General features: G+C 39.0%; 1 protein-coding gene and 1 pseudogene across 1 annotated transcript in view; both read right to left on the reverse strand.

Moving 5' to 3' along the window:
* Nucleotides 1-1,598: 1,598 nt before the first annotated feature.
* Nucleotides 1,599-24,843, reverse strand: part of LOC114624854 (testin-2) — a 46,650-nt gene continuing 23,405 nt past the window's right edge. The window contains exons 1-8 of the mRNA XM_028771976.1: nucleotides 13,383-13,476; nucleotides 10,597-10,733; nucleotides 9,533-9,655; nucleotides 9,293-9,439; nucleotides 8,683-8,907; nucleotides 3,123-3,285; nucleotides 2,391-2,508; nucleotides 1,599-1,961 (exon numbers count right to left, since the gene is read on the reverse strand). Of these exons, the coding sequence (XP_028627809.1) occupies nucleotides 1,862-1,961; nucleotides 2,391-2,508; nucleotides 3,123-3,285; nucleotides 8,683-8,907; nucleotides 9,293-9,439; nucleotides 9,533-9,655; nucleotides 10,597-10,722 (1,002 nt within the window). The 5' untranslated portion in view covers nucleotides 10,723-10,733; nucleotides 13,383-13,476 and the 3' untranslated portion in view covers nucleotides 1,599-1,861. Of the gene's footprint in view, nucleotides 1,962-2,390; nucleotides 2,509-3,122; nucleotides 3,286-8,682; nucleotides 8,908-9,292; nucleotides 9,440-9,532; nucleotides 9,656-10,596; nucleotides 10,734-13,382 lie in introns of the transcript that reaches the window.
* The window catches only part of LOC114624857, a 1,311-nt pseudogene continuing 743 nt past the window's right edge, over nucleotides 24,276-24,843 (reverse strand).

The following is a 24,843-nucleotide window of genomic DNA, read 5'->3' on the forward strand; positions in this document are numbered from 1 at the left end:
AATTTCAGCCCTTGTCAATATATAGACAGTGAGGATATGATGGCCAGAATATACAGAACCATATTTTAGTGGCATTGGCTTGGTCACTCACAATTAACAATGGCCTGGTTGGTTCTATAAAAGAAATCCAACCACTCTGAGACTGTACCTCATGATTCTGGAACCAGGTATATCAGAAGAGATCAATTCCCTGAGCCCAAACAGAAAGGCTCAATTAACAGTAAAATGCCTAGTCAAGAGAAAAAGAAGTCTTCTGGAAAGGAAGCTTCACCTTGGCTGTCATTGCCATCCAGGTGGTCAGAGACAGAGAGGGGTGGACCTGAAATGTAGGTCACTCAGGTCTACCCTCTCTTTGTGAACTTCCACTTCTATATTGACTCTTGTGGGCTCAGCTCACCAACGACAAAGCATGGAGTAATTTCATCACCTGATTTGTTACACAGAATCTTACGTGTTCATTTGTAGATTAACAATGGACATCCTTATTTCATAAAACTATGGCAAAGGCAAAAGGGGTGCTTCACCACTGCTCTAAAGCCCTGGCCAGACAAGAGGCATTTCACCCTAGCAGGCTACAGATGATGTCCCTTATAAAGAAGGATGCTCAGGTATTGACATGACCTGTTCTTAGAGAGCTAGACCACTCGATCCGATGAACAACATCATAAGAGTTTCTGTATGGACACATTGATTTCTTTTCTCCCCTCAGTATCATTTTTTATTTATTTTTAATTTTTATTTTACTTCAATCTTCAGATACTTGTTCAACTTAGACTGTCATAGTCACATACACAGCTCTTTAATATTACCTAATCCATGCTGGACACAGGTTGAGTGAATGTCCTTATCCAAAATTAGAGTGCACAAGTATTCTGGTATTCATTTTTAAAACAACTTTTTAATTGATTCTTGCTGCATTTTACATTATGCACCCAAATCCACTCATCTCCCTGTCTTGTCATATATACCCTCTGTACTTGCAACTTCCCAAAAGAAAACAAAGGTAACAAACCAAACCAAACAAAACCGTCTTGCTATAGAAGCAGCAGTATGCATGAGTCACACCGTATATTTTTTTATACAAACATATTAACTTGCAAATGTTCATTGTGATGAGTCATTGGTCTGGTTTGAAGCCTCTGGTTTTTGCTACACTCTCAATACTGGATCCTTACCAGGACTTCTCTCGGATATTCTGTTGTTGCTTTGTGTCAGGGAGGTCCTGCAGCTTTGGATCTGCAGAACCAGCCCCTTCACACTCTCTCATAGTTCATAGATGGAATAGACATTGGGGTGGGCCTTAATTCAAGGATTTGGGAGGCAGAGGCAGGTGAATTACTTGAATTCGAGGCCAGCCTTGTCTTGTCTATAGAGTGAATGCCAGCACTACATAGAAAACCCTGTCTCAAAAAAACAACTCGCTTAATGATACTTCTGCATCATTTTAATCTCTGTCTCTCTGTCTCTCTGTCTCTCTCTGTCTCTGTCTCTCTCTCTGTCTCTCTCTCTCTCTCTCTCACACACACACACACACACACACACAACTATGTCTTTATGTTCAATTCAGTAGTGAACTAAAAAAAGAAGTCCTACAGTTATTTTGAAATTAAGCTTTATTTTGAATATGTAATTTTTTACAGCATTCTAAAATGAAAATTCGGATTTTTTTAAATGACAGTCACTACTACAAAGCTGTTAATGGCACTAATGTTTATGAGTTTAATTCACATCAAGTGTGGATCCTCGGTGACTCAGCTGCCACTCTTCCTACCACCACAGCAGAGGCTGGTCTGTGAAAGGAGAAACCCTGCTCAGTCTGTTCCATCTGTACTCTACTCCTTCCTTCACACTGTGATGCAGCTCATACGATGGGGTATGTGGCGACTGTAGCAATCCCACAGTGGTTGTTCCAGTCTTTGGCAATCTTCATGTATCCCTTCATGCCCCATTCCTCACCCCAGCTGAAAGAAGAGCATGTTCTTCATTAAACAGAAAGAACACAGTGCAGCAACTTCACTACAATAAATTCACTTAAGTACCAAGCCAGAAAACACACTTAATAGAAAGATTCAGAAAAGATAAGCAACTCGTTTCCTGGATACCAATAGTTGAATCACACAGGACTCTGAAAAACACCACAGAGATAGGACAGGATGTCTTTTATCTACATGTGGTACAGAACTAGAATGTGTCAGGACTGACAAATAAATTGGTTCAAATTCTGTATTAACCTCTGCCCCAAACCATGACTGAATCATTATGTTATTATATACAGTAGAACTTCTGCATTCAACCTCTATGGGATATAGATTGCTGACATATATATCTGAATACTGTGTATAGTAACTTACTTCTCAATTTTAAATATAAATATATTCTGAAATTCATACCTGTTCTTGACCAGCCAATAACTGTTGCCATCTGATTCTTCTCCCTCAAAGCCATAGCCGATCACCAGAACAGCATGATTTAGGTGAACCCTTTTACACTGTGGCTCATAATAGATGCCTAAAAAATAAAACCAAAGCTGAGGGGAGAGGCTCCAGGGACCTCCCGGTGACCATGTCATCAACAGTAAGAGAGGCATTTCTTCAGTTTACTGGAATGACATACAGAAGGTAAGACTAAACAAGAGTCTTCACTTTATCAGGGATAAGTCTATAAGCTCTCAGATAGATACATCTGAAATAAAATTTAGCATAAATCCTTTGGTAAAACAGTTGCATGGTTGCACACAGAAAATCTTATTGACTTACTTGTAGGTTAGTCCAAGCAAAACCCACAGAAAACAAAAAATAATTCAATGGAAAAGTCCTTTATAAGAATTATCTACATAAATGAAATATCTGATTAAAATCTCAAAGATCAAACAACTGGAGAAAATTCAAGTAAATTATACAATATGGGACATAAGGCTAATTAAAAAACCATTAAGAACTGGTCTTCTGGAATTATGTTTAAGCAATGTAAAGTAGAAAAAATTATACAACAGTCCTCATATAGAATATAAAATCCACAAATGGAAACATTCACATCAAATACTATGTAAGAAATCACAAGATCAATTTGCCATGGCGGTGGTACAACATTTATGCATGGATTACTAGGAGGAAGACACTTACCACTGTCATAGAATTGGAAGGAACCATGGCTGGCATCGACTGCAACAGAGATGGGCCCCACTTTAGCCACTGCCTTCATAAGGGCTTCCTCGCTTCCTGGGATTTGCACAAAATCTCTGACATTAGCTGCAGAATTCTCAGCGCGGTACCTGCACTCTCTACCCTTTTAAAGTTAAGGGGAAAGAGATTCATTCATTGCCATCTACCTCCTGGAGAACATGAGCTAGAAACACAGAACCCAGCACATTGCAGATGAGGGTTGTCGACTCACTGCTCTTATAAACATTCCAGGAAGAGAAGCTCTACTGGGAGACTTAGAGCTGAAGATTAGCTTACTTGTGTTCAGGGACACTCATAGGTCTTCTGTCTATAACAACTATTCACAGTGGAGAGAGATATGTCTTGTGTGGAGTGGCTTTCCTATTCCCTGTGTTTACAGCAGTAGGAAGGGGTTTTTGGAAAGCACCCCCTCAAATAACCATACAAAGGCTAATACTGTCAGTGACAGTAATGGTGGTTTACAAGTCATTCCAGCACAGAAATTTCTTTATTATGTTGATTAATTTTATCATGAAGCAACACTGGATTTTGTTAAACATATTTAATGAGTTGATCATGTAGTTTCTCCCCTTGAGTCTATGTGGTGAATTATACGTATTAATTAAATATATGCATGAACTCTGCATGTCTGGGATGAAGCTGACTTGATTGTGATGTATGATCATCTGGATGTATTCTGGAATTTAGTTAGCCAGGATTGTCCTGAGAATATTTGCTTTCAAGTTGATTAGAGAGATTAGCTTAAAATCCTCTTTTTTTTTTGCTTTATCTTTTGTCTGGTTTTGATATTAGAGTACCAGTGGCTTCATTTAATAATTTGGAAATGTTCCTTCCTTTATACCTTATGGAGTAATTTGAGGAGAATTAGTGTTAGCTCTCTGTGGAAGGAATGGTAAAACTCTATCCTGAATCCATCTAGCCCTGGGCTTTTTTATAGCTAAGAGATTTTATTTACAGAATCAATCTCAGTTATTGAATTCATATAGATTATTTACTTCATCTTGATTTAACTTTGACAGGTCACATACATCTAGATACCTACCCACTTTTTTTTATGTTTTCCAGCGTGGGGAGATATAAAATTTTAATAAATAACCCCTGGCCTGATGAATTTCCCTAGTGTCTGCTGTAATTTCCTCCTTAATTTTAATAATCTTGGTCTTCTTTCATTTTATTTTTGTTAATTTGGATAAAGAATTTTCTTACAGACTTTAAGGGATTCATATGGTTCATGGTTAAAAAAAAGATGCATACCTATCACCCTGCACAAAACTCAAGTCCAAGTGGATCAAAGACCTCAACATAAAACCAAATACACTAAATCTAATAGAACAGAAACTCATTGGTATAGGAGAAAACCTCCTGAATAGAACACTAATGGCTCAGGCACTAAGATCAAATCTTAATATGTGGGACTTCATAAAACTGAAAATCTCCTGTAAGTAAAAGGACACATTCAACAGGACAAAACAACAACCATATCCATACTGGCAAAGATGTGGGGCAAGGGGAACACTCCTCCATTTCTGGTAGAAGTGAAAACTTTTACAATGATTCTGAAAATGAACTTGGCAGTTTCTCAGAAAATTGGTAATAGTTCTGCCACCAGACCCAGCTATACCACTCCTGGGCATATGCCCAAAAGATGTTCTACCTTCCCCAAAGGACATTTGGTCAACTATGTTCATAGCAGCTTTGTTCATAATAGTTAGAAACTGGAAACAACATAGATGTCCCTCAACTGAAGAATGAATAAAGAAAATATTCATTTACACAATGGAATGTTACTCAGATATTAAAAACAAGAACGTTACGGATTTTTCAGGCAAATGAATGGGATTAGAGAATATCCTGAGTGAGGTGACCCAAAAGAACATACATGCATATACTCACTTGTAAGTGGATATTAGCCATAAAGTACAGGATAATTATACTACATTCCACAGACCCAAAGAACACAAATGACAAGGAGGGCCAAAGGGAGGCTGGTTGAATCTTTCTCAGTAGGGGAAATAAAATAGATATCAGAGGTGGATGGAGAGAGGGAATTGGAGAGCAGAGTGAATGGGGATGGGAGTGGGGAGGAGGGATCAGGTGTAGGAATAACAGAAGAGAGAGAACTCAAATTGGATGTGGGTGGAGGGAGGAATATCTCTAGAATGTTCCAGAGACCTGGGGTGGGGAGAGGCCCCAGGGTGGCTATGGGGGTTATTCTAGCTGGAACTCCTAGCAGCAGGGGATATGGAGCCTGAAGTGCTACTTCCTCCAGTCAAGCAGGACTCCCAGTGGAGGGATAAGAACAGCAACTCACCCACAAAACCTCTGACCTGAAACATGTTCTGTGCAGGGACAAAAATAGAGCAGAGATGGAGGGCATGGACAACCAATGACTGGCTCAAATTGAGATTCACCTCATGGGCAAGAACCAATCCCTGACACTATTAATGACATTCTATTATACTTGCAGACAGGATACTAGCATAATTGTTCTCTGAGAGACTACCCAATAGCTGACTGAAACACATGAAGAGACCCACAATCAAACATTAGATGGAGCTTGGGGAGTCTTGAGGAAGTGTTGGGGAAAGGATTGAGGGACCTGAAGGGGCTAGGGACCCCACAGGAAGACCAACAGAGTCAACTAACCTGGACCCTTTTGTGCTTTCAAAGACTGAATCACCAACCAAAGAGTGAGCATGGACTGGACCTAGGTCCCTCAGCACATATGGAGCAGATGTGCAGTTTTGTCTTCATGCAGGCTCCCCAACAACTAGAGCAGGGCTGTCCCTGACTTTGTTGCCTGCCTGTGGATCCTGTTCTTCTAACTGGGCTGCCTAGTCTAGCCTCAGTGAGAGAGGATGTGCCTAGCCCTGCAGTGATGTGCTGGGTGTAGGTGTGGGGTGGAGGAGTTTGGGATGGTAGGGATTGGGATGATGATGATGATGATGGTGGTGGTGGTGGTGGTGGTGGTGGTGGTGTGTGTGTGTGTGTGTGTGTGTGTGTGTCTCCCTTCTCAGAGGAGAATGGTAGGGGGGATGGGAGGAGATGAAGGGGGACAGAAAGATAGGGGCTAATATTGGGATGTAAAGTGAATAAATTAATTAAAAAAGATACCATGCGATTATTAAACTGTGTTTGCAGGGAATACAAAGTTTTGTTAATAGGTCACCAGAGGGGAACAAAAACAAGGAAATGTGGGTAGAAAAACAAACGAGAACAACAATGGGAAAAGCCCATACCTCTTAAGACCCTTGAGGTGGAAATGGCTGTTATATAGATTATTTCCCTTTACTTTTAGTGTGCCAAGGTTCCTAGAGCTCCTAGATACAGGATGTGTTTCTTTCTCAGTCTATGCTGTTGGCAACAAACTCAGGCAGAGAGCTGTGTTAGTTCACAGTCTGTCCGGTCCATTGAGTAAGTTCATGGCCAACCAAGGCTGCATAGAAAGATGCCGTCTCAGAACCAAACCAAACAAAAAACATTTTAGAAACTGATGAAGAATCTCACCAAATGCATGGAATTATTAATTGCTATCTCTATGGAGTATAGTGTAGGATGTTTTCAATACATTTTATATGAAGAAAAAGTACAGATGCTAGAGGAGAGTCAGAACTAATGTGGGAAAATGTCTAATTATGTTTCCAAGGTTCTCCACAAAACTCACCCTTCTGCCCTGTACTTTGGAAATAATAATGACCTCCAGGTTTCCATATCATAATAATGTTTTCCTCCTATGCTTTTAACCTGTATTTTTTTTTTGTTTGCTTTGTTTTTGTTTTTTGAGACAGGGTTTCTCTGTGTAGCCCTGGCTGTCCTGGAACTCACTCTGTAGACCAGGCTGGCCTCGAACTCAGAAATCCGCCTGCCTCTGCCTCCCAAGTGCTGGGATTAAAGGCGTGCGCCACCACTGCCTGGCTGTATTTTTGAAATGACATCACATTTATATTTTTAAAGGTTTAAAAACTCTGTTTAAGTTGATTTTTATCTTAAATAAAACAGATTTTTAAAAATAATTGTACATGGAAATCCAATGAATAAATGTGATCTAATATTTATATAAAGAGCAATAATGGACACACATAGGACCTCAAGAAACCAAAGTCCTTCAATATAGCAACAGAAACCATCATCCAAACAAAGAGGCATCTTGCAGAATGGAATTTTTTTTTAACCAGCTATATGTCTGACAAATGATTAATATGAAGAACATGCAAGAATTGAAAAACAAAACCAATACGAAAACAAACCCAACACCAAGAAAACGAATACCCAACTAAGTTTGGAGGGGTTAGAACTAATCAGAGTTCTCAAAAGAAGGAATAAGAGAGCAAAGATTTTAAATTTTAAAATGTTTAACATCCTTAATCATCAAGTAAATACAACTTTAAAATTGCTTTGAAATTTCAACTTACTCTGACCAGAATAGCTAAGATAATAAACAGGTGACTAAAATCGACCAGTATAAGTGTCAATAATGGGGGATACTCATCACTGTTGGTGGCAGTTTGGAAATCAGAGTATAATTTCCTCAAAAAGCCAGAGATAGGTCTAACCTATGATTCAGCTACAGCACTTCTGGGCATATAACCATGGGGTCGAGGTCTTAGCACTGAGGTACTTGCTCATCCATGGTCATTGCAACCATAATAGGCTTTCCATAATAGCCAGAAAATAGAAACATCCTAGATGTCTATCAACTGGGAAATGGATAATGAAGTATTTATACATATACACAATGGAATATATTCAGTTATAAAAAAATGAAATTATTAAGTTCATACGTTAGTGAGTGGAATTGGAAATAATTCTGAGTGAGGTAATCAATACACGGAGAGACAACTGTATCAGGCTCCCCCTCTTATACGGTTGCTAGCTCAGGCTTAGGTATCATTTCATAAGGGGGTGGTGGTAGTGGTGTGTAAATGATTATAAAAGAGAGTGAGCATGCGTAATAAAAAGTTCTGTGTTGAGACATGAGAGGATATTGGACACATGAAATCAGAGTTATGACTTTAAACACATGATCTACACAAGATCCATCCTGGCAGAATATCAACATGGACAGTGGGAAGATCATGCTGTCTCACCCCTGGTTGTAAAGCTATTGACAGTTGATAGCTCCTTTCAGAGAAGAGTAAGTTTTCTTTATGGATATGGCCCCTGAGAGCTTACTTATACTTCGGTCAATGGTCTTATACTCATGTATACACATGCAATATTATGTGGGCTTAGCAGGTTTAATAAAATAATAATGATAACAATAATAAAAAGAGTGCAGGAAGTTGGGGGAAAAAGTGTTTTGGGGAGACAGAAAAGGAATTGGAGACAAAGGAATGGTGTAAATTTGACCACAACATATTATATGCGTACATGTAGTACTCTAAGAGTTAAACGAATAAATCAATAAGAATGTGAGTTTCCAGACAGTAGATTGTCTCTGCTGTTGTGCTTTCTGTAGTTTGAAACTACATAGGTGTTTCAGCTCAGGAGTTCTACTTACTGGGCCTCTGTATGAATAGGATTCCTCAGCTGCGAGACCGCCGTTGTCTTTCACATATTGGAAGGCATTCTGCATGAAGCCACCACTGCAGCCGTGGGTAACATTAAATCCCATGCAGTCCAGTAGGTTCTGCTCACTCAGAGGGATCAGTCTCCCTGTTTTCCGGAACATTTGTCCTTCTAGGGATCCAGTTGCACTAAAAGCCCAACTAGAGGCACAATGACCCTAAGAGATGAGGAAAAAGCTGTGAGTTATTACAAGGCTAATAACAGATGTTTCTGGACAATTCACAGTTTAGAATATGTTTTATAAAACAGTGAACTGCATGCTACTCCATATTCAGAAAAAGCGAAGATGACATTTCTTTCCTTTTTAAAAAGATCTATTTATTTTTTATTTATATGAGTAGACTGCAGCTGTCTTCAGACACACACTAGAAGAGCGCATCAGATCCCATTACAGATGGTTGTGAGCCACCATGTGCTTGCTGGGAACTGAACTCAGGACTTCGGCAGAGCAGTCAGTGCTCTTGACCCCTGAGCCATTTCTCCAGCCCAAACATATAGCCTTCTGTGTAGTGGTGTAAGTTGGGACTGTCGTACTGCTGTACCTGATTCTTCACAGGAGTCACATAGCCAAGCTTTCTCCAATCCACATTTTTGGGGACATAAAGAAACTGATGATCCTGGAATACATGCATCTTCTTGATCTTCTGCCTTTGAAAGCCTGTCATAATTTTCACGAATTCTATATTGGTCTTCAAGAAAAGTCAACAAATCATTGAGGGCATTTATAAAGAACTGAAGAGAAGAATTACTATGGTATGTAATTTATGTTACGTCACACTCACCAAATCACCAAAGGCATTCATTGTCATGGTAAAGTCATGCTTCCCCTCAAGGTATTCCAAATTATGCAGTTCAATCATTTTAAAATTCTTTTCCCACACAGCTCTCCTCAGTTTTTCTTCATTCTGGAAAAAATACAAGTTGTGACCTTTCCTTACATCCGAAGTCCAACACGAGTTCACTCAGTGAACCCACTACTCTTCTGGAAGCCATTATCCACATCTAGTAACAATAGAGATTTTTGTCACATAATATACACAATACATGTCTTCAGATTAAGCCTTGAACTGGATTCTGGAATTCATGGTATATCCATAATACAAATATACATAAATACACAAAACCAGGGTTATTGTTGGAAATAGAAACTTCTAGTGTCTTTGGAAACTTAATTATGTCAAATGATGTTTTGATGGGGCACACAGGTGAAAGGGTGTCTTGCTAAAGCAGACAAAGGAAAAATGTTTTCTTGAAGCAGACATAGGTGAAAAGGTATTTTGATATAGGAGACATGTGAAAGGAGACAGGTGAAGGAATATAAAGATGACCCCACAGACAGTGGGAGAGGAGCACCGAGCATTGGTTTGGTTTGCTCTGCCTCACTATTCTTCACTAACAAAACCTGTGTACTGGTTTGTCTTACATAGTGTTGTTGAGCTCAACTTGTGGTAACATCAGCATTGAGAAAAACTCACCCAAGAACTGCTCTTCCTGTGGCAGCTTTTCCCTCCCACAGTCTCTCCTCTACCTGGCTGGAAAGCCTTGTGGTTTCTTCAGTATTGAACTACAGCTGTTGGTTCATGCCTGGTGTTTGCCTGTCTAGAGGACTGGTGTGCAGTTGCTGAGTCATATTTGATATTTGCTATGGGACTGAACTTCTGCCAAAGAAGATCAAGCTCACCCCCAAAGAACTATTGCTAAACAGATCCATTTTCCCCATATCCTAATAAGTTTTCTATTGCTTCTTCTGGGTATTGGGCTACAAGAGAGGTTCAATGCTTATTGAAAGTAGGTCGCAAAAAATTTTTTGTCAAGAATTGTCTATGGGAATTTCCATGTTACTAACCATGTTGTATGTTTTCCCATGTTTTATCCTCCATTTATTCCATTCAACATTTAAACTGGGATCTAGTGTTGGAGAAGTTGAGTCGATTTCCAAGCAGAGGATGGCTAAGAAGAGAACAGCAATCATGTCTCATACACCTAGAGAAGAAGACATGAGATTCTGATTACATTAAAGATTCAGAAGAGCCTTCTTATCCATACTTAGAAATTACTACCACAATGGTGCAGTTAAATTATTAAAACTGTTCTTCTAAAGAATGTAGTACGAGAAAAGTTAAAGATCTGTTTGCCTTAAAGCAGGCACACAGAGGAACTTTGTTTATTGAATAGTAACTGGCTTAGCTCATCACAGGGAGTGGATGAATTTTGTGGTTCAGAAATTTAAAGCAAAGACTTCACACATAGTTGGCTCTGGCTTTGTGCCATTGGTACTGAAGTCACATGAACAAAATATCACTAGTACTAAATATGATCTCAACTAGAGAGAAATGGAATGCCAAGAGTTAGGGGTCACAAGATATCATTTTCTTGGCCTGGAGATATCTCTGCTCATTCCCTTCAGAAATCTTGCTGGAACATTATCTGTAGACAACCAGAGAAAGACAACATGCACTAGTCTCTATTTCCTTTACTTTGGAATGTGACTGAAAAATCCGGTTCACTGCCTTAGTGAGTTATCATGGCTGAGATCCTGGATGTCAGAGCCACCAGTGCAGGGGAAGTCATAAGAGCTGGTCAAGCATATATATACAAGCAACATGAAATCAGCTGAGCAGGTTGTACTTACATATTTATGCAATGTATGTAACCATAATAATAAATAGGAAGTGTCTATGAATTTGAGAGAAAGTAAGGGAGGCAGGGGAGCATTTGGAGGGAAAGGGCATAGCAGAGGAAAAGAGAAGAGAGAGAATTTTAAAATTATATTAATTTTTAAAAATGAGGGAATAAGGAGTCTCTTTAGAGAGAGAGAAAAAAGTAACAGTAAATAGGTGAAAGAGTTGTGCTGAGAAGGACATAAAAATGAGGTTGTATTTACTTTTAAGAGCAGAGCAAAAGGGAAAAAGATCATGTTTTAGAAAAGAATGGATTTTATGCAATAAAAGAATTTCTGTAAGAAAGCTCTACTATGAGAGGAATACAAAGAAAGCTTAAAGGCAGATTGGAAAAAGTCTGAGTAAATGTGCCAGGTGGTACTGAGTCTGTGAGGCAGATGAGACTTAAGGCTGATAGAGAGTTGATGATTAAAGGTTGTTAAATTTTCTGAGGGTCAAAGTTCAATGCGCTGATCCCAAGCTTATATTTAAATAAATGGAATTCTCCTAAGATATAACTTTGCTCATGTTAACATTTGCAAAATTTGACTTAAAAATAAAACTGTATGTGAAATCACCATAGTGACTTTTGATCTTACCAGTTTTGTTAGGCTTTAACTATTTGAGTTAATATTCTTAGCAAGGTCAATATTTATTTAAAAATCATTGAATTCTTTCTCATTATATATCATATATATTACATTAATATGTTATTACATATTACATTATATTTATTACATTAATACACTACATTAATATACATTACATATATATGTACACACACACACACACACACACACACACATATATATTCAATCTGTGACCACCTACATTTTCTAAACACCCAAGAGCAAAGCATAACCAGGAATAAAAGATAATTCTACCAGCTTTGGCCAATTCAAACACCAAAAAATTAATACTCCTTATCTAACATTAAATATTTTTTTCCAGAAGACAGTCAAAATGAGAAATAGGCAACATCAACTGAAACAATTAGTCAGTTGAGGATTCACATTCTCTTTTCAAAAGAGACTCCATGCTTAAGTTCAGATAAGTACCTGTGCTCACTAGGCAAAGCCTTTCTTAAGCTCTATCTGCCCCCTTAAACAGATAATCAGGTTTGCCTCTTCCACTAGTCAACAAGTTGCCATTGCAACATCATATTCTTCCTTGGATCTTACTATTTTAATTGTTTTTGTTTTCTTGGTCTTTGTTCATTGTGTGAGTGCTGTGAACTTTTGTAACCAGAATAGATTGATGTCACTTATGGTTCAGAAGTTTAAAGCTTGAAGTAAGTTCTGAGGTCACCTAAACAATACTTTTCTAGTATGACATCTGACCCCAAGTACACACAAAGGGGAGTTCAGGAGTTTGGGCACACATAATACATCCTTCTCGACTAATATAAAGCAGGAGAAACACTGTGTCTTGACCTTCTCTGGAATCAAAACTTCCTGGTATATCCTCCATAAAGAAGTACAGAAGGACAACATTCACCAGTTCTTCTGTCCTATACTTGGGATGGTACTGGAAACTTCACTCTCACTTTTAAAATATGGAGAGTTCACATGACTTAGAATCCAGAAGGCAGAAACACCAGTGTAAGTGAGGCACAAGGGCAAGCCACTCTCAAGACCACACTCTCAACATTCCAGGGAGTGCCAGGCCAGGGGCATGACACAGGCAATTGACACAGGAATGAAGGACATAGCTCTTGTGAACAGAGGATGCCCTGAATGTCTCTTTGGCCAGGCCCAGATTTCTCACTGGGGACTAGTACAGAGTTGAGACCTTGGGGTCCCTGATTAACCTTTAGCTTATGCTTTCTAACCTCCCCTGTCCCCCTACACTGAGACTACAGAGGTTGAAGAGATGTTGTTACCACTGAAGGATCTGTCTGCTTTCTCAAGAGAATCTATCCCAGACTGTCCTCAATTGTAAATTCCTACCTTCACTGGCCTAGTGGGCTCACCTGGGATGTCTGCTGCTTCTCAGATGATCTCCTCAGGCTTGAGTTTCAGAGGATCTTGAGTTCTACAGATCTGTTTCAGCTGCATCTCCTTTAGGCCTTTGCCTAGGAAGCCCCACCCCTGAGTCCCATCCTATTGTGACTGGATGTGTCAGGGAGTAAACTGGCCCTGTAGATCTTGACATTCCAGGAATGTAGCCACAACTGATCCCATCTTGTCATAGAGTGGGGCAATTCATGGGGTGTTACTGGCAGGCAATGTGACAATTCATCCTTGAGACCTTGAGTCCTGACATTGTGCTTGAAGGGTTTATCAAGAAAAAAAAATGCTTCCAAATAATTCTGTGTTTAATTTTAGCCCAGCACCATTTTTACTTTAGAGAAAGTGGTTTTGGATAAAATATCCTGGAGTGGCTGAGTCTCTATACTCTAGAGCAGTATCTCTCATTTAAGCTAAGGTTGGACCCTGTGTGTATAAAGATGCTGCAGAGCATTGACTTCAGTGTTGGTTAGAACACAGTTAGATGTCATAGGAGTCTTAACAGAGGATCGTCTCCAATCAGGAATTACAAGGAGGTCATCCCAGATGGAAATGTAACATATGGGGTACCAGGTCTCCCAGTGCTGCTTGGCACTTGGAATGTCTCTTTCCTGTCCCCTCATTTGGGAACAATTCCTCTTCCCTTGCTTTATCAAATAAGTCATGAAATATGAGTCATTTGCAAACAGTCATAAGTAAATGGAGAAAAGTGACAGACACTTGAAAAATGGCTTTTTATTTTTTTCTATGTGTTTTGATTTTTTTTCCTTTTCTCAGTATTCACTCTGGGGATGGGGAGATGGCTCAGCAGTTAATAGCACTGACTGCTCTTTCAGAGGTCCTGAGTTCAGTTCCCAGGAACCTTATGGTGGCTCACAACCATCTGTAATAGAATCTGACACCCACTTCTGGTGTGTCTGAAGACAGCGACAGTGTGCACTTACATAAAACAAATAAGTAAATCTTTAAACAAAATTCATACTGAAATCTAATTCTAGAAAACTTGCCTTCATGAGCTTTAATATCAGAATTTAAGACAAAGAGAATTGAAGAGGCTTTAGACAGATAAAAATAGTAGTAGACAAAGGTATGCATGTAAATTTTAGCTTTTACAAGTCACAAAGTAAGGAACATAGCCCCAAATCTAATAGTTTGTAATTTTCCCAATATTATAAATATATAATTAGATAATTATATTATGTTAATATAATTATATAAATACATATTTATGATAGAGATCTTTCAATTAGTTCATCATGTGATTTCATGTGGTTTTTAAGCATATTTTGACTTGCTTGACAACAGTGGAATCATTGTTCATTTGCATTTATGTGCTGATCTCTGCTTGAGGTTAAACCAATCCCCATCTTGAAGCAGCAATCTGAACTGTCACTCTCTTTATGTGGAACAATATTTTTAAGATAAAAGTTGTCTTCTAAGCCACTGTATGTGCTCAGTTCTTTGGCAGTAGGGGCAGTCACACTGATGTGTAAACACCATTTTATATCTCAGGGATATTAATTAATCTCCTTATTGAACAGTAATACCCCTGTTTATTCTCTCAAGCCTGCCATCCACCATCTCATATTTGGTTTGCTTGAAGAGTCAACTCTTCCTCGGGTTAAGTGTTTGTCTCCTACCACAGCTATGTTGAAATGTAACTGCTCATACAACATCATGAAAACATAGAAGCATTAAGTGATCAGGTGGACCCAAAGCCTGTGCCACTATTTATCTGATGCCTAAGGTTATTAGTGTTCTATTCCATAACAACAGCATGTTTTCCTCATCTCTTTATTGGTTTGTGACGTTTGTTTTCTTCTTCTGTGTCTCTTGAAGATAGATTTGGTACCTGTCTCCCCTACACTTACCAATGAACACAAAATCAAAACTTATACCAAGAAACTTATACACCACACACACACACACACACACACACACACACACACACACAGTAAAAGAAACTTAAATCAAGGAGTAACACATTACCTGCTTGTAACACTGAAACTACTTAACAGAATTGATACAGAGCATCTCAATTCAGACCTCTGAGTCCTGTTAATTCTGACCTTCCACTTCCTTGTTGCTGAGGGCCAGCCCCGGTGTGGTGGGTGAAGTCTTCTTTCTCTTCTTCTTGTCAGTTCTTCTTGAGGCAGCAGTAGGGGAAGAGCATCGGCGATGAGTAAGACTAGGTTTTACGAGATTTGGGGTAAGAATTTGATCTTATGAGATTCAGGGTAAGACTTTGGTCTTACGAGACATTTATGGTAGCTGTATAATAAAAGTTTACTTATCTACGTTACTATGCTACTGTAGCTGACCTGCCTTCTGTGATCCTGAGACTGCAGTTTCTGGCACTTATCACCTCATTCCCAAAACAGCAAAGGATTAAGTAAATGGCCTTTGCACTACCTCAGCAGGAACTGCTGGGATCTAATTTATGCCTGCTAATCTGAGTTCACAGGAAAAAAAAAAACACTTAGAGAAGTTATTATAGAGTCTATTACTAAGTGTAAAAAGTTTCCTATGAAAGCTGCTCTAAGGGGAAAAGTGAAAAGGTCCTAAGTGGGGAAAAGAAAAAAATTCTAATAAGGGAAAAATTCTAAGGGAAAAGATTCTAGGCAGGGGAAAAGGAAGGGAAAGGATGGACGACTATGACTACTACGATGACAACGACTCTCTCTTTGTCTTTGTCTTCAGTACTTATACATCTTTCAGAGTACATTATCACATGTTACAAAATTCATCACAAGTTCATTCCAAAAATCAAAACATAAATTGAAAAAGAAATTTACAACAGAGAATATTTACATGCATATCCATTAGGAGTAATTATCTGGCTAAGCATCCATCACCTGTCTAATTCCACAGGTTCATTGAAGGTTTAAAACTATAAGTTATTAGTGAAGTTTTGTATAGATAAACTCAGGCAATATTTTCTCTTCTGTCCTAGTATCTATAATGAATTGTTAGTTCCCTTTTAATGACCTTTGGTTAATTGTTTTACAGCCTCTTGGAATGTGCTCTGAGTAGGAGAAAGTCTGGTTACTATCTAAGAGAAATTAACTGATGACACTTGGGAGACTGGCAGAGTTCTCATTGCAGTTTTGACTATCAGAAAGGGACCTAATAGCAGTCCTACTATAAAAGAGCTTAATAATCATTGATATAATTTTAGGAATTCTTATAGGATCATCATTAAGACTTAAGAAGCCATCTATTTGTCTGTATAGCATCACTACAAGACAGTACATCTCCGTGGATCCGCAGAGATCTGCTCCAAAGGGGTGTGCTATTGTTTAGTGATTGATTACATATGTTTAATAATAATAATAGGAAAAGAATATTAATAGCAGGAATCTTTCCTAAAATAAGTTCCTTACAGCCTTGCTTAATAAGGTCTCACTTGTCACAGATTATATAATAATCCAAGGCAAACCATTTCAGGATGATCACTTGCTAATTATTAGTTTGTCCCATTATGGCTCCTGATAGCTTGTATCATACCTTTGAGCCTGATAGACCAGCTCAGCTAGAATTCCAGCTGGCTATCTTATCACCTTCCATACTTGATGAAGATCTTCCTTCCTTCACCATGCTCCCAGGGGTAAGCTCTGTCACCCAGCTTGTCTGCAGCAATATCCCGAAGGACACAACTAAATCCTTCTCAACGAGACTTATTTTAATTTTTACAAGTATGCTTATTCTGCATCAACAATTCATTATAGAATTACAACACGGGGTGTTGTATGATGCCATGGAGCCTGTACATTAGAAATGTGTTGGAGAATATAGAAGGAGGAGGAAAAGAAGAAGTAGGATGATGAAGAGGGGGATGAGGAGGAGGAAGAGGACAAGGTGGAAGAGGAGGAAAAGGAGGAAGAGGAGGAGGAGGAGAAGGAAGATGAGAAGTAGGAGGAGGAGGAAGAGGAGAAAGAGGAAGAGAAGAAGGAAGAGGAGAAAGAGGAAGAGGAAGAGGAGGAGGAAGGAGAGGAGGAGGAAGAGGAGAAAGAGGAAGAGGAGGAGAAAGAGGAGGAGGAGGAAGGGCAAGATGAGGATGAGGAGGAGGAGGAGAAGGAGGAAGAGGAGGAGGAGGAAGAAGAGGATGGGGCAACAACTGAAAATGCAACCTTTATCTGGGTATAGGTTTTGGCAGAAAGCCCATGCTGCTTTCCAAACAGTGAATGGCCACATACTAACAACATAGAAACTGCATACTAACATTTTTAACATTTTTAATGTTAAATATTAAAAATGGGTGTCAGCATTTTTAATTTTGCAGAAAGTTTGACTGTGGTTCTGATGTCCTCCAAGAACCATACATGGGATCCTGTCAGTCATGTGGTCTTTCTATCCTTCTTCCCTGAGATTCAAAGGATACAAGGGAGTCAAAACATTTTGTAATCAAAATGACAAAGGAGGAACATTGACTTGCTTTGACTCATCTTCACTTAAAATCTCTATTTCTCAAAACAACTACATAATTATTTACATAAGACTAGCACATTCTTTCTTTATGGAAGACTCACAATTTCCCAAGTGTTAAGTTCATGCATATGTTCTCTTTTCTGCCAATTTCCCTAATCATATTTAAACTCACATTTTTGATACTTTTATTTATTACCCATTCTTCTGCCTACCCTGACCCTCCTGTGTCCCTACTCCCTTTCAAATTCATGACTACGTCTTATTTAGTGATTGTCATGTGTCCAAAGTGTGTTGTACCTGCATGCTTTGGGAGTCAACCAAGGAAAATGAAAATAGCCTATATCGTTTGGGTTGTCTGTTTTGGTTTTTTTTTGAACAACTTTTTAAAGATATAATCTATGTTTCATAAAGTTCCCCATTTAAACTATACAGTTCAGAGCTTTACACTGTATGTGCACAGTTGGGAAGCCATCATCATTATCTAACTTTAGAACATTTTCATCAAACTAGCAACAAAACAAAACAATAACCAAAAACAACAAAAAAACCCAAAAAAGGCAAAAAACAAAACAAAAACATAAACAACAAAATCTCTCACTAGCATTCACCTATTGTCCCCATGACCCCAGCCCTCCATGAATGCTAGTATGTCTATCTACTCATTTGCCTGCTCTGGGCGGCTCATACAACGTAATCCTTACAACATATTCTCTTTAGGAATGTATCCTTCGCTCGATGAAGCTTCTCAGGAGACAGCCTTGCTAGGTTCCTATCTGCAAGCATACCAGAGTATCATTAATAGTGTGAGGGGTTGGCATAGTTTTACATGGGATGGGTCTCAAGTTGGGGCAGTCATTGGCTGGTCTCAGTATCCACTCCATCCCTATCCCTGCACGTCATGTAGGCAGGACAAACTTTGGATTGAAAATTTTATGAGTGGGTTCATGTCACCTTCCCTTCACCAGAAATCCTGCCTGACTACAGGAGGTGGCCACTTCAGTCTCCACATCCCTCACTGGTAGGAATCTCAACCAGGCTCACCCCCATAGACTCCTGGTAGCCTCTCTCATACCAGGCTTCCAGCTAGTCCCAGAGATGCCCCCTGGGTTGTCTCTTGGAGTCCCCTGCCCACCAACTTGAAGGGAAGTTTCTCATATCTGACATTGAGGTTCTTGATAGTCTATAAATCTTGAGGGAAAATTACCATCAAAAGGCCTAACTTCATTTAATCTCCATTGTCTTTGTCTCTGTCTGTTTCTCTATCTCTCTGTCTCTCTATCTCTGTCTCTCTCTGTCTCTCTTTCTCTGTCTCTCTCTGTCTTTGTCTGTCTGTCTCTCTCTGTCTCTCTCTCTGTCTCTTTCTGTCTCTCTCTGTCTCTCTCTCTCTCTCTGTCTCTCTGTCTCTGTCTGTCTGTCTGTCTGTCTGTCTGTCTCTCTCTCTCTCTCTCTGTGTCTGTGTGTGTGTAGTGTAATCCCTTCAGCCTCCTTTGGCTTCCCTGGCCCCTTTCCTCACTTAAAGTCTCCTTTTCTATCCCTCCCTTTCCCCTACATAGTAGCTGTCTCCTTCTATGCCCCTCTCCAGGGCTCCTTCTCTCACTGTCCTGATGGGTCATTTTTACTTGCTGGTATTCTCCATTGTATACTTATATCCAAAGATTTAAAGTTATATCCACAAAGAGGAGAGAAACAGGTGGCATCACCTCACTCTGAACACTACTTCCTAATTTCCTTCATGTATCTGCAAATTTCATGGTTTCGTTTTTCTGTTTTATATATATATATATGTATATAATGTTTGTATGTAGCAGGAGATATTTGAAAAGGCGGCATGTGGCTCGGCTCTGGCTAGCTTCCTGGCCTCCAGCAAGTTCTCTGCTCTATGTTCCCACTTTAACCAGCTGGCCAGAAGTTCCAGGCCGGGACCCATGAGATGTCAGCATGGCTGTTGTCACCACTGATCAGCTCCATGGTGACCAGTCCCCAAAGCCCAGGAAATAACCACCATCCTCGAGGTATCCGGTAGAAATAAGACTCTTAATGCTTAAAGATTAACCAAATGAATTTATATACCAGCAAATACTCAATCCACAAGATATCTACACAATTAGAATTGTTAACTCAAATTATTTAACCTTTATATGAATGACTGCTAGAGACACGAGGGTGACATTTCCTGCCATCTTGCCTCCTTCTCCTTTCTTCCTCCTTCTTTCTCTCCTCCTTCCTCCTCCCAGCTCCTAGCTCCGCCTACTTCTTCTACTGCCCAATCTCAGAGCTCTACTGCAAATACAATGGGCAGTAAATGTCCTGCAAAACACACACACACACACACACACACACACACACACACACACACACACATATATATTAAAATTCCAATGTATGTAATATGTAACACATTTTCACATATTTGTTTATCAGTTGAAGGGAATTTTGTTGTTTCTGTTTCTGTGACATTGTGACTAGAATGGTGGTGAACACTGCAAAGATAGCAAATGAAGGGTAGGATGTTGATTCCTTTGGGCATAAGTCAAGGGTTGGTATGTCTGGGTGATACGGTAGATCTATGTAGTGTTGACTTTTGAGACTTCTCCACACTGCTTTTCATAGTGGCTGTACCAGTTTGCACTCCTACCAGGAATGAGTGGGAGCTCCTCTTCCTCTGCACCCTTACCAGCATTCAGTATCAGCTGTCCTACATTATCCATTCAGAGTGGGGAAAGATGTAATCTCAAAATAGCTTTCATTTGCATCTCTCTGATTGCTAAAGAAAGATATTGAATGACATTTTAAAAGGTATTTATTAGCCAGTTTAAATTTCACATTGGAGAACTCTGGTCAAACTGTACCCAATTTCCAGTAGGGTCATTTGTCTTCCTGATTTTGAGTTGATTTTAAGTTCTTTGTGTATTCTAAATATTAATTCTCCTTCTGAAGTTTGGCTGGCAAAACCTCTCTCTGATGCTGTGGGCTTCCTTTCACTTGATTGATCACTGCCTTTGCTCTACACAACCAGTTTAGTTTTCTGAGATATTATTTGTCAATAGTTGACCTTAATTCCTGAGTGAATGGAGTCATATTCAGAAAGTCCTTTCTTACATCTGTATCAATTCCTCAAAGGCCTGCAAATTTCACATTGGACAAGAATATCATAAAAGTACTTAAGGAGTTTGGTTTGTCACCACTAATAAAGGACCTCCAAAGTCTTTACTGTGGGACTCTAAAGAAACTGGGAATATCTTTTTTCATATTTTATATTTTTATATGACTATAAAGCACATATCTTCTTTTGTGTTTCAAAACAAATAATCCATTGGAAACTTCCTGGTGATCGTCCACTAGTTTATTCTTCCAGGTGTGACCCACATGGGTTTACATTCAAAGGTCTTTGCTTTATGTTTCTTGTTTATATGTAGATCCTCAACAGCTTCCTTTAACTGTAGGATTGTTTAACTCTCTTATTTTCTGTCAAGCAACAAACACGCTGTGATTCCTTTGCTTAGTGCTGGCCTAGTTGGTGGTGAATACAAGAATGCCATAAGAAAAGGAGATCACAGATCAGCCATTTGATTGAACACAGCTGCAGCAGTGATTCAATATCATCCCCCTGAGATAGTCATTCCTACTTCATTAGGAAACATTCTGTTTATTAGTGGTAGTTACAATTTCTACTCACAGCACAAATAGTTTCTCTGAAGAAGACATCTGAAGAAGAGTGATCCTGTAGAGTGATCATTCATGTGATGCATACAGCTACCTCCTGTTATTATCTAAGATTCACTGAAACTTACAAAACCTCCACAGCAGCTGACAGGTCATGGGGAAAGGTTTCAGGATGCATTGAGCCCGGATACACAGAATAAAGGTATGTGGATACCCTTCTGACCTGTGAATCCCATATTAAGCTATATATACATTTCAGCAGACAGAAAAATATTTATTTTTAAAGTGTTTTTAATTACTTTATTTTAGAAAAGCAAAGGTTTCCAATTGGCGCCACAAGACAGAATAGCACAGTTCAACCAGTTAGTAGTAACACAGACCTTCAAGCACATTTATAGCTTAGTCCAAATGACAAAATTAGTTTTTGGCTCATTCCTGGGACTCAGACACATTCATAAGAATATACATATTTGTAAAAATAAAGTGGCAAACTCAGTTCTGCCACTTAAGTCTTAACATCTCACACTGTTTTAACAATTTCTGACAATCAGGTAGACGCTGATGTGGATGTCAGGAAGTGCATGCTGACAGGAGCCTGATATAGCTGTGTCCTTAGAGGTCTGCAAGAGTTTGACATATTCAGAGGCAGATGCTCACAGCTAACCATTGAACTCATCAAGGGGTTCCCAATGGAGGAGTCAGAGTGAAGACTGAAAGAGCTGAAAAGGTTTGTGACCCCATGAGGAGAGCAATAATACCAACCAACCAGAGCTCCCAGGGTCTAAACCACCAGCCTGGGAGCACTTAGGGAGGGATCCATGGCTCCAGCTGTATATGTAAGGGAGGATGACCCTGTTGGACATAGGTGGGAGAGGAGATTCCTTGGTCCCATGAAGGCTGGACTCCGTGTGTGGGGGAATTTGAGGGTGGGGAGGTGGGGGGGTAGGTAGGGGCACATCCGAAGAGAAGCAGGAGGAGGGGCAATGGGATAGGGGGTTCCTGGATGCGAAGGGGGGGGAATGGGGTAAGGGGATAACATCTGAAATGTAAATAAAATATCCAATAAAAAATGAAAAAAGAATAACTAAGTGATTTACCCCTGGGTCCATTTCATCATAAAACACTGATGAAAATATTTTTATCTGAAAATCAAAAGCAACCAAGTCAAAACATTAAAAATATCATGGACAATAAAACTGACTAAAGAGAAACAGTAGACACAATTGCTCCAGCTCTTTAGAGACATTCTCACTACCTTTACTCTTTTGGCATCTGTTACATCATTTCTAAACTACATTCCAGTAGTCCTTTGAGTGAGAAGAAAACAAAACCTATATATCTAATAAATCTCCAACTAGCTTCAAGTGAGGAAAGCTACACAACTATTGACGTGAGCAGTGAAAAGGGATTTTAGGACAGAGATGCTGAGGATGCTGGACTAAGCATGCACATTCTCTGAAATAATCTTTTGAAAATTATCTTTAATCTTTTTTTAACAGTCCAGTTGTTATCCCCCTCCTAATCCTCCCTCCAACAGTTCCTCATCCCATACCTCCTCTCCCATCTCCCTCCACCCCACCTCACCAGGCCTACCCACTCCACTCTTAAATGTTGCTTGAACATTAATGAGCTACAAATGTATTTCAGAAGTCAGAACTTTACACATAAAAGAAAAGGTGGAATTCCAATTTCTTGAAGGATTCTGCTTTTGGTATTTAACCCTGGGACTTATAACTGAATTACAGGGTTAAACTTCTTCTAGATTATGAAGAGAGCTGCCTTGATTCTGATGTAAACACATTATCACAAAATACTCACTTCTAGATGAAAGATGAGAGGTTGTGACTGTCATGGAGGCAAAGCTGAGAGTCTTAAGAAGGAAAAAGAAGCTCTCCCTTTGTACATGACATCTGAGGTTAGCACGTTGATTATATCACCAACATGTTATGGCCTCCCACAATAGAGGTGTGGCATATCATAAAACCATGATTTATATTACTTCTGAAAACATTCTTAATTAATAGAAATATTAGAAGTACTGTCAAGCTATAAAAAACACAACACAAAACAAAATACTAGTCTGTGCTGGCAAAAATTAAAGTGTAGTAAAAGGCTCTCTACAGTATGCTCTGCTGAACAGCACAGGGCAGAGGCTGTAGCTAGCACTCCCTCTGATCCTTTTTCTCCCTACAATTCATGGGACCATATGCCAATATCACAATAATGCAAATGAGTATAAGTCTTAATATGTCTTTCTTTGTTAAAAGCTACTAATAAAATCAAATCATTATGTTGTATAAAATCATCACCATTTTAAAACTAGGAATCTTAAATTGATACATGGAAAAAGTTACTACTTTCTCTTAAAAATGTTTAAATTTTAAAGACCTAATTTGCTTATATAAAATTTATGCAAAAATAGGAGAATTGATATAGTAGTTGAAAATACTATTTTTCTCTGCTTCTACCTTAATGGTCAAGTTAATATTTTGTCCAAATCTCTTAACTTTGTCAGAGAACATGCACATAGTGTACAGAATGGACATCTACAAGGTTACTGATACAGTGATCTGACTTTGTTGTGGACAAACTTTTCATCTCTTTGGTCCAAACATCTTTCCACTTATGGAAGGATTACTTTAGTTAGTGTAGCTGTTATTAGCAAAATACAAAGAACATGTTCTCTTCTGTAAATAGATAATGATCAAATCTCTAAATTCAACAAATATTCTTCAACACTTTGAAATACTATCAAATATTGTCTTTTATCTGTGAGGTTTTTCTTTCTTCTAGTCTAATACATACTTGGGCTCTTGCAGAGTAGCCATTAGGAATACTGCTGGACTCCTGCTTTTTGCTCTCTTCTATCTGTTCCTGGTTTTCCATTTCACTTTTGGATGCCTATTACTCTGCTATGTAGCCTCTGTCTGTGTCAGTTGTGTAGATTATATAGCCCATGATACCGATGACACCCAGAAGCCAGCAGAAGAGAAAATAGCCCATATACAGAGAGCTCTTGAATGCAGATAGAACTGTAGATTTGACACCAAATACTGTTCTTTTCAATCTCTGAAAAATGCTAACACCTCCTTTGGCTGGTACTATATCATTCAAGATGCTGTTAGTAAACCGGATCATGTTGCTGGCATCCATAATATGTCTGTCTAATAGAAAGTACTGTTAGTTTGAAGTATTTAGTACAACTCTAGTTGGGGCTGTCAATTCATCCTTTGGGAAGTTGTATACATAGTTATTTCCATTCATATGATGAAGATGAAAACCTGTCTGGAAGTGGTCTCTGAAATCTCTAGCAACTTTCTGAATAATTGACTT

The sequence above is a fragment of the Grammomys surdaster genome, unplaced genomic scaffold (assembly GCF_004785775.1).
Source record: "Grammomys surdaster isolate TR1022 unplaced genomic scaffold, NIH_TR_1.0 211, whole genome shotgun sequence".
Lineage (NCBI taxonomy): Eukaryota > Metazoa > Chordata > Mammalia > Rodentia > Muridae > Grammomys > Grammomys surdaster.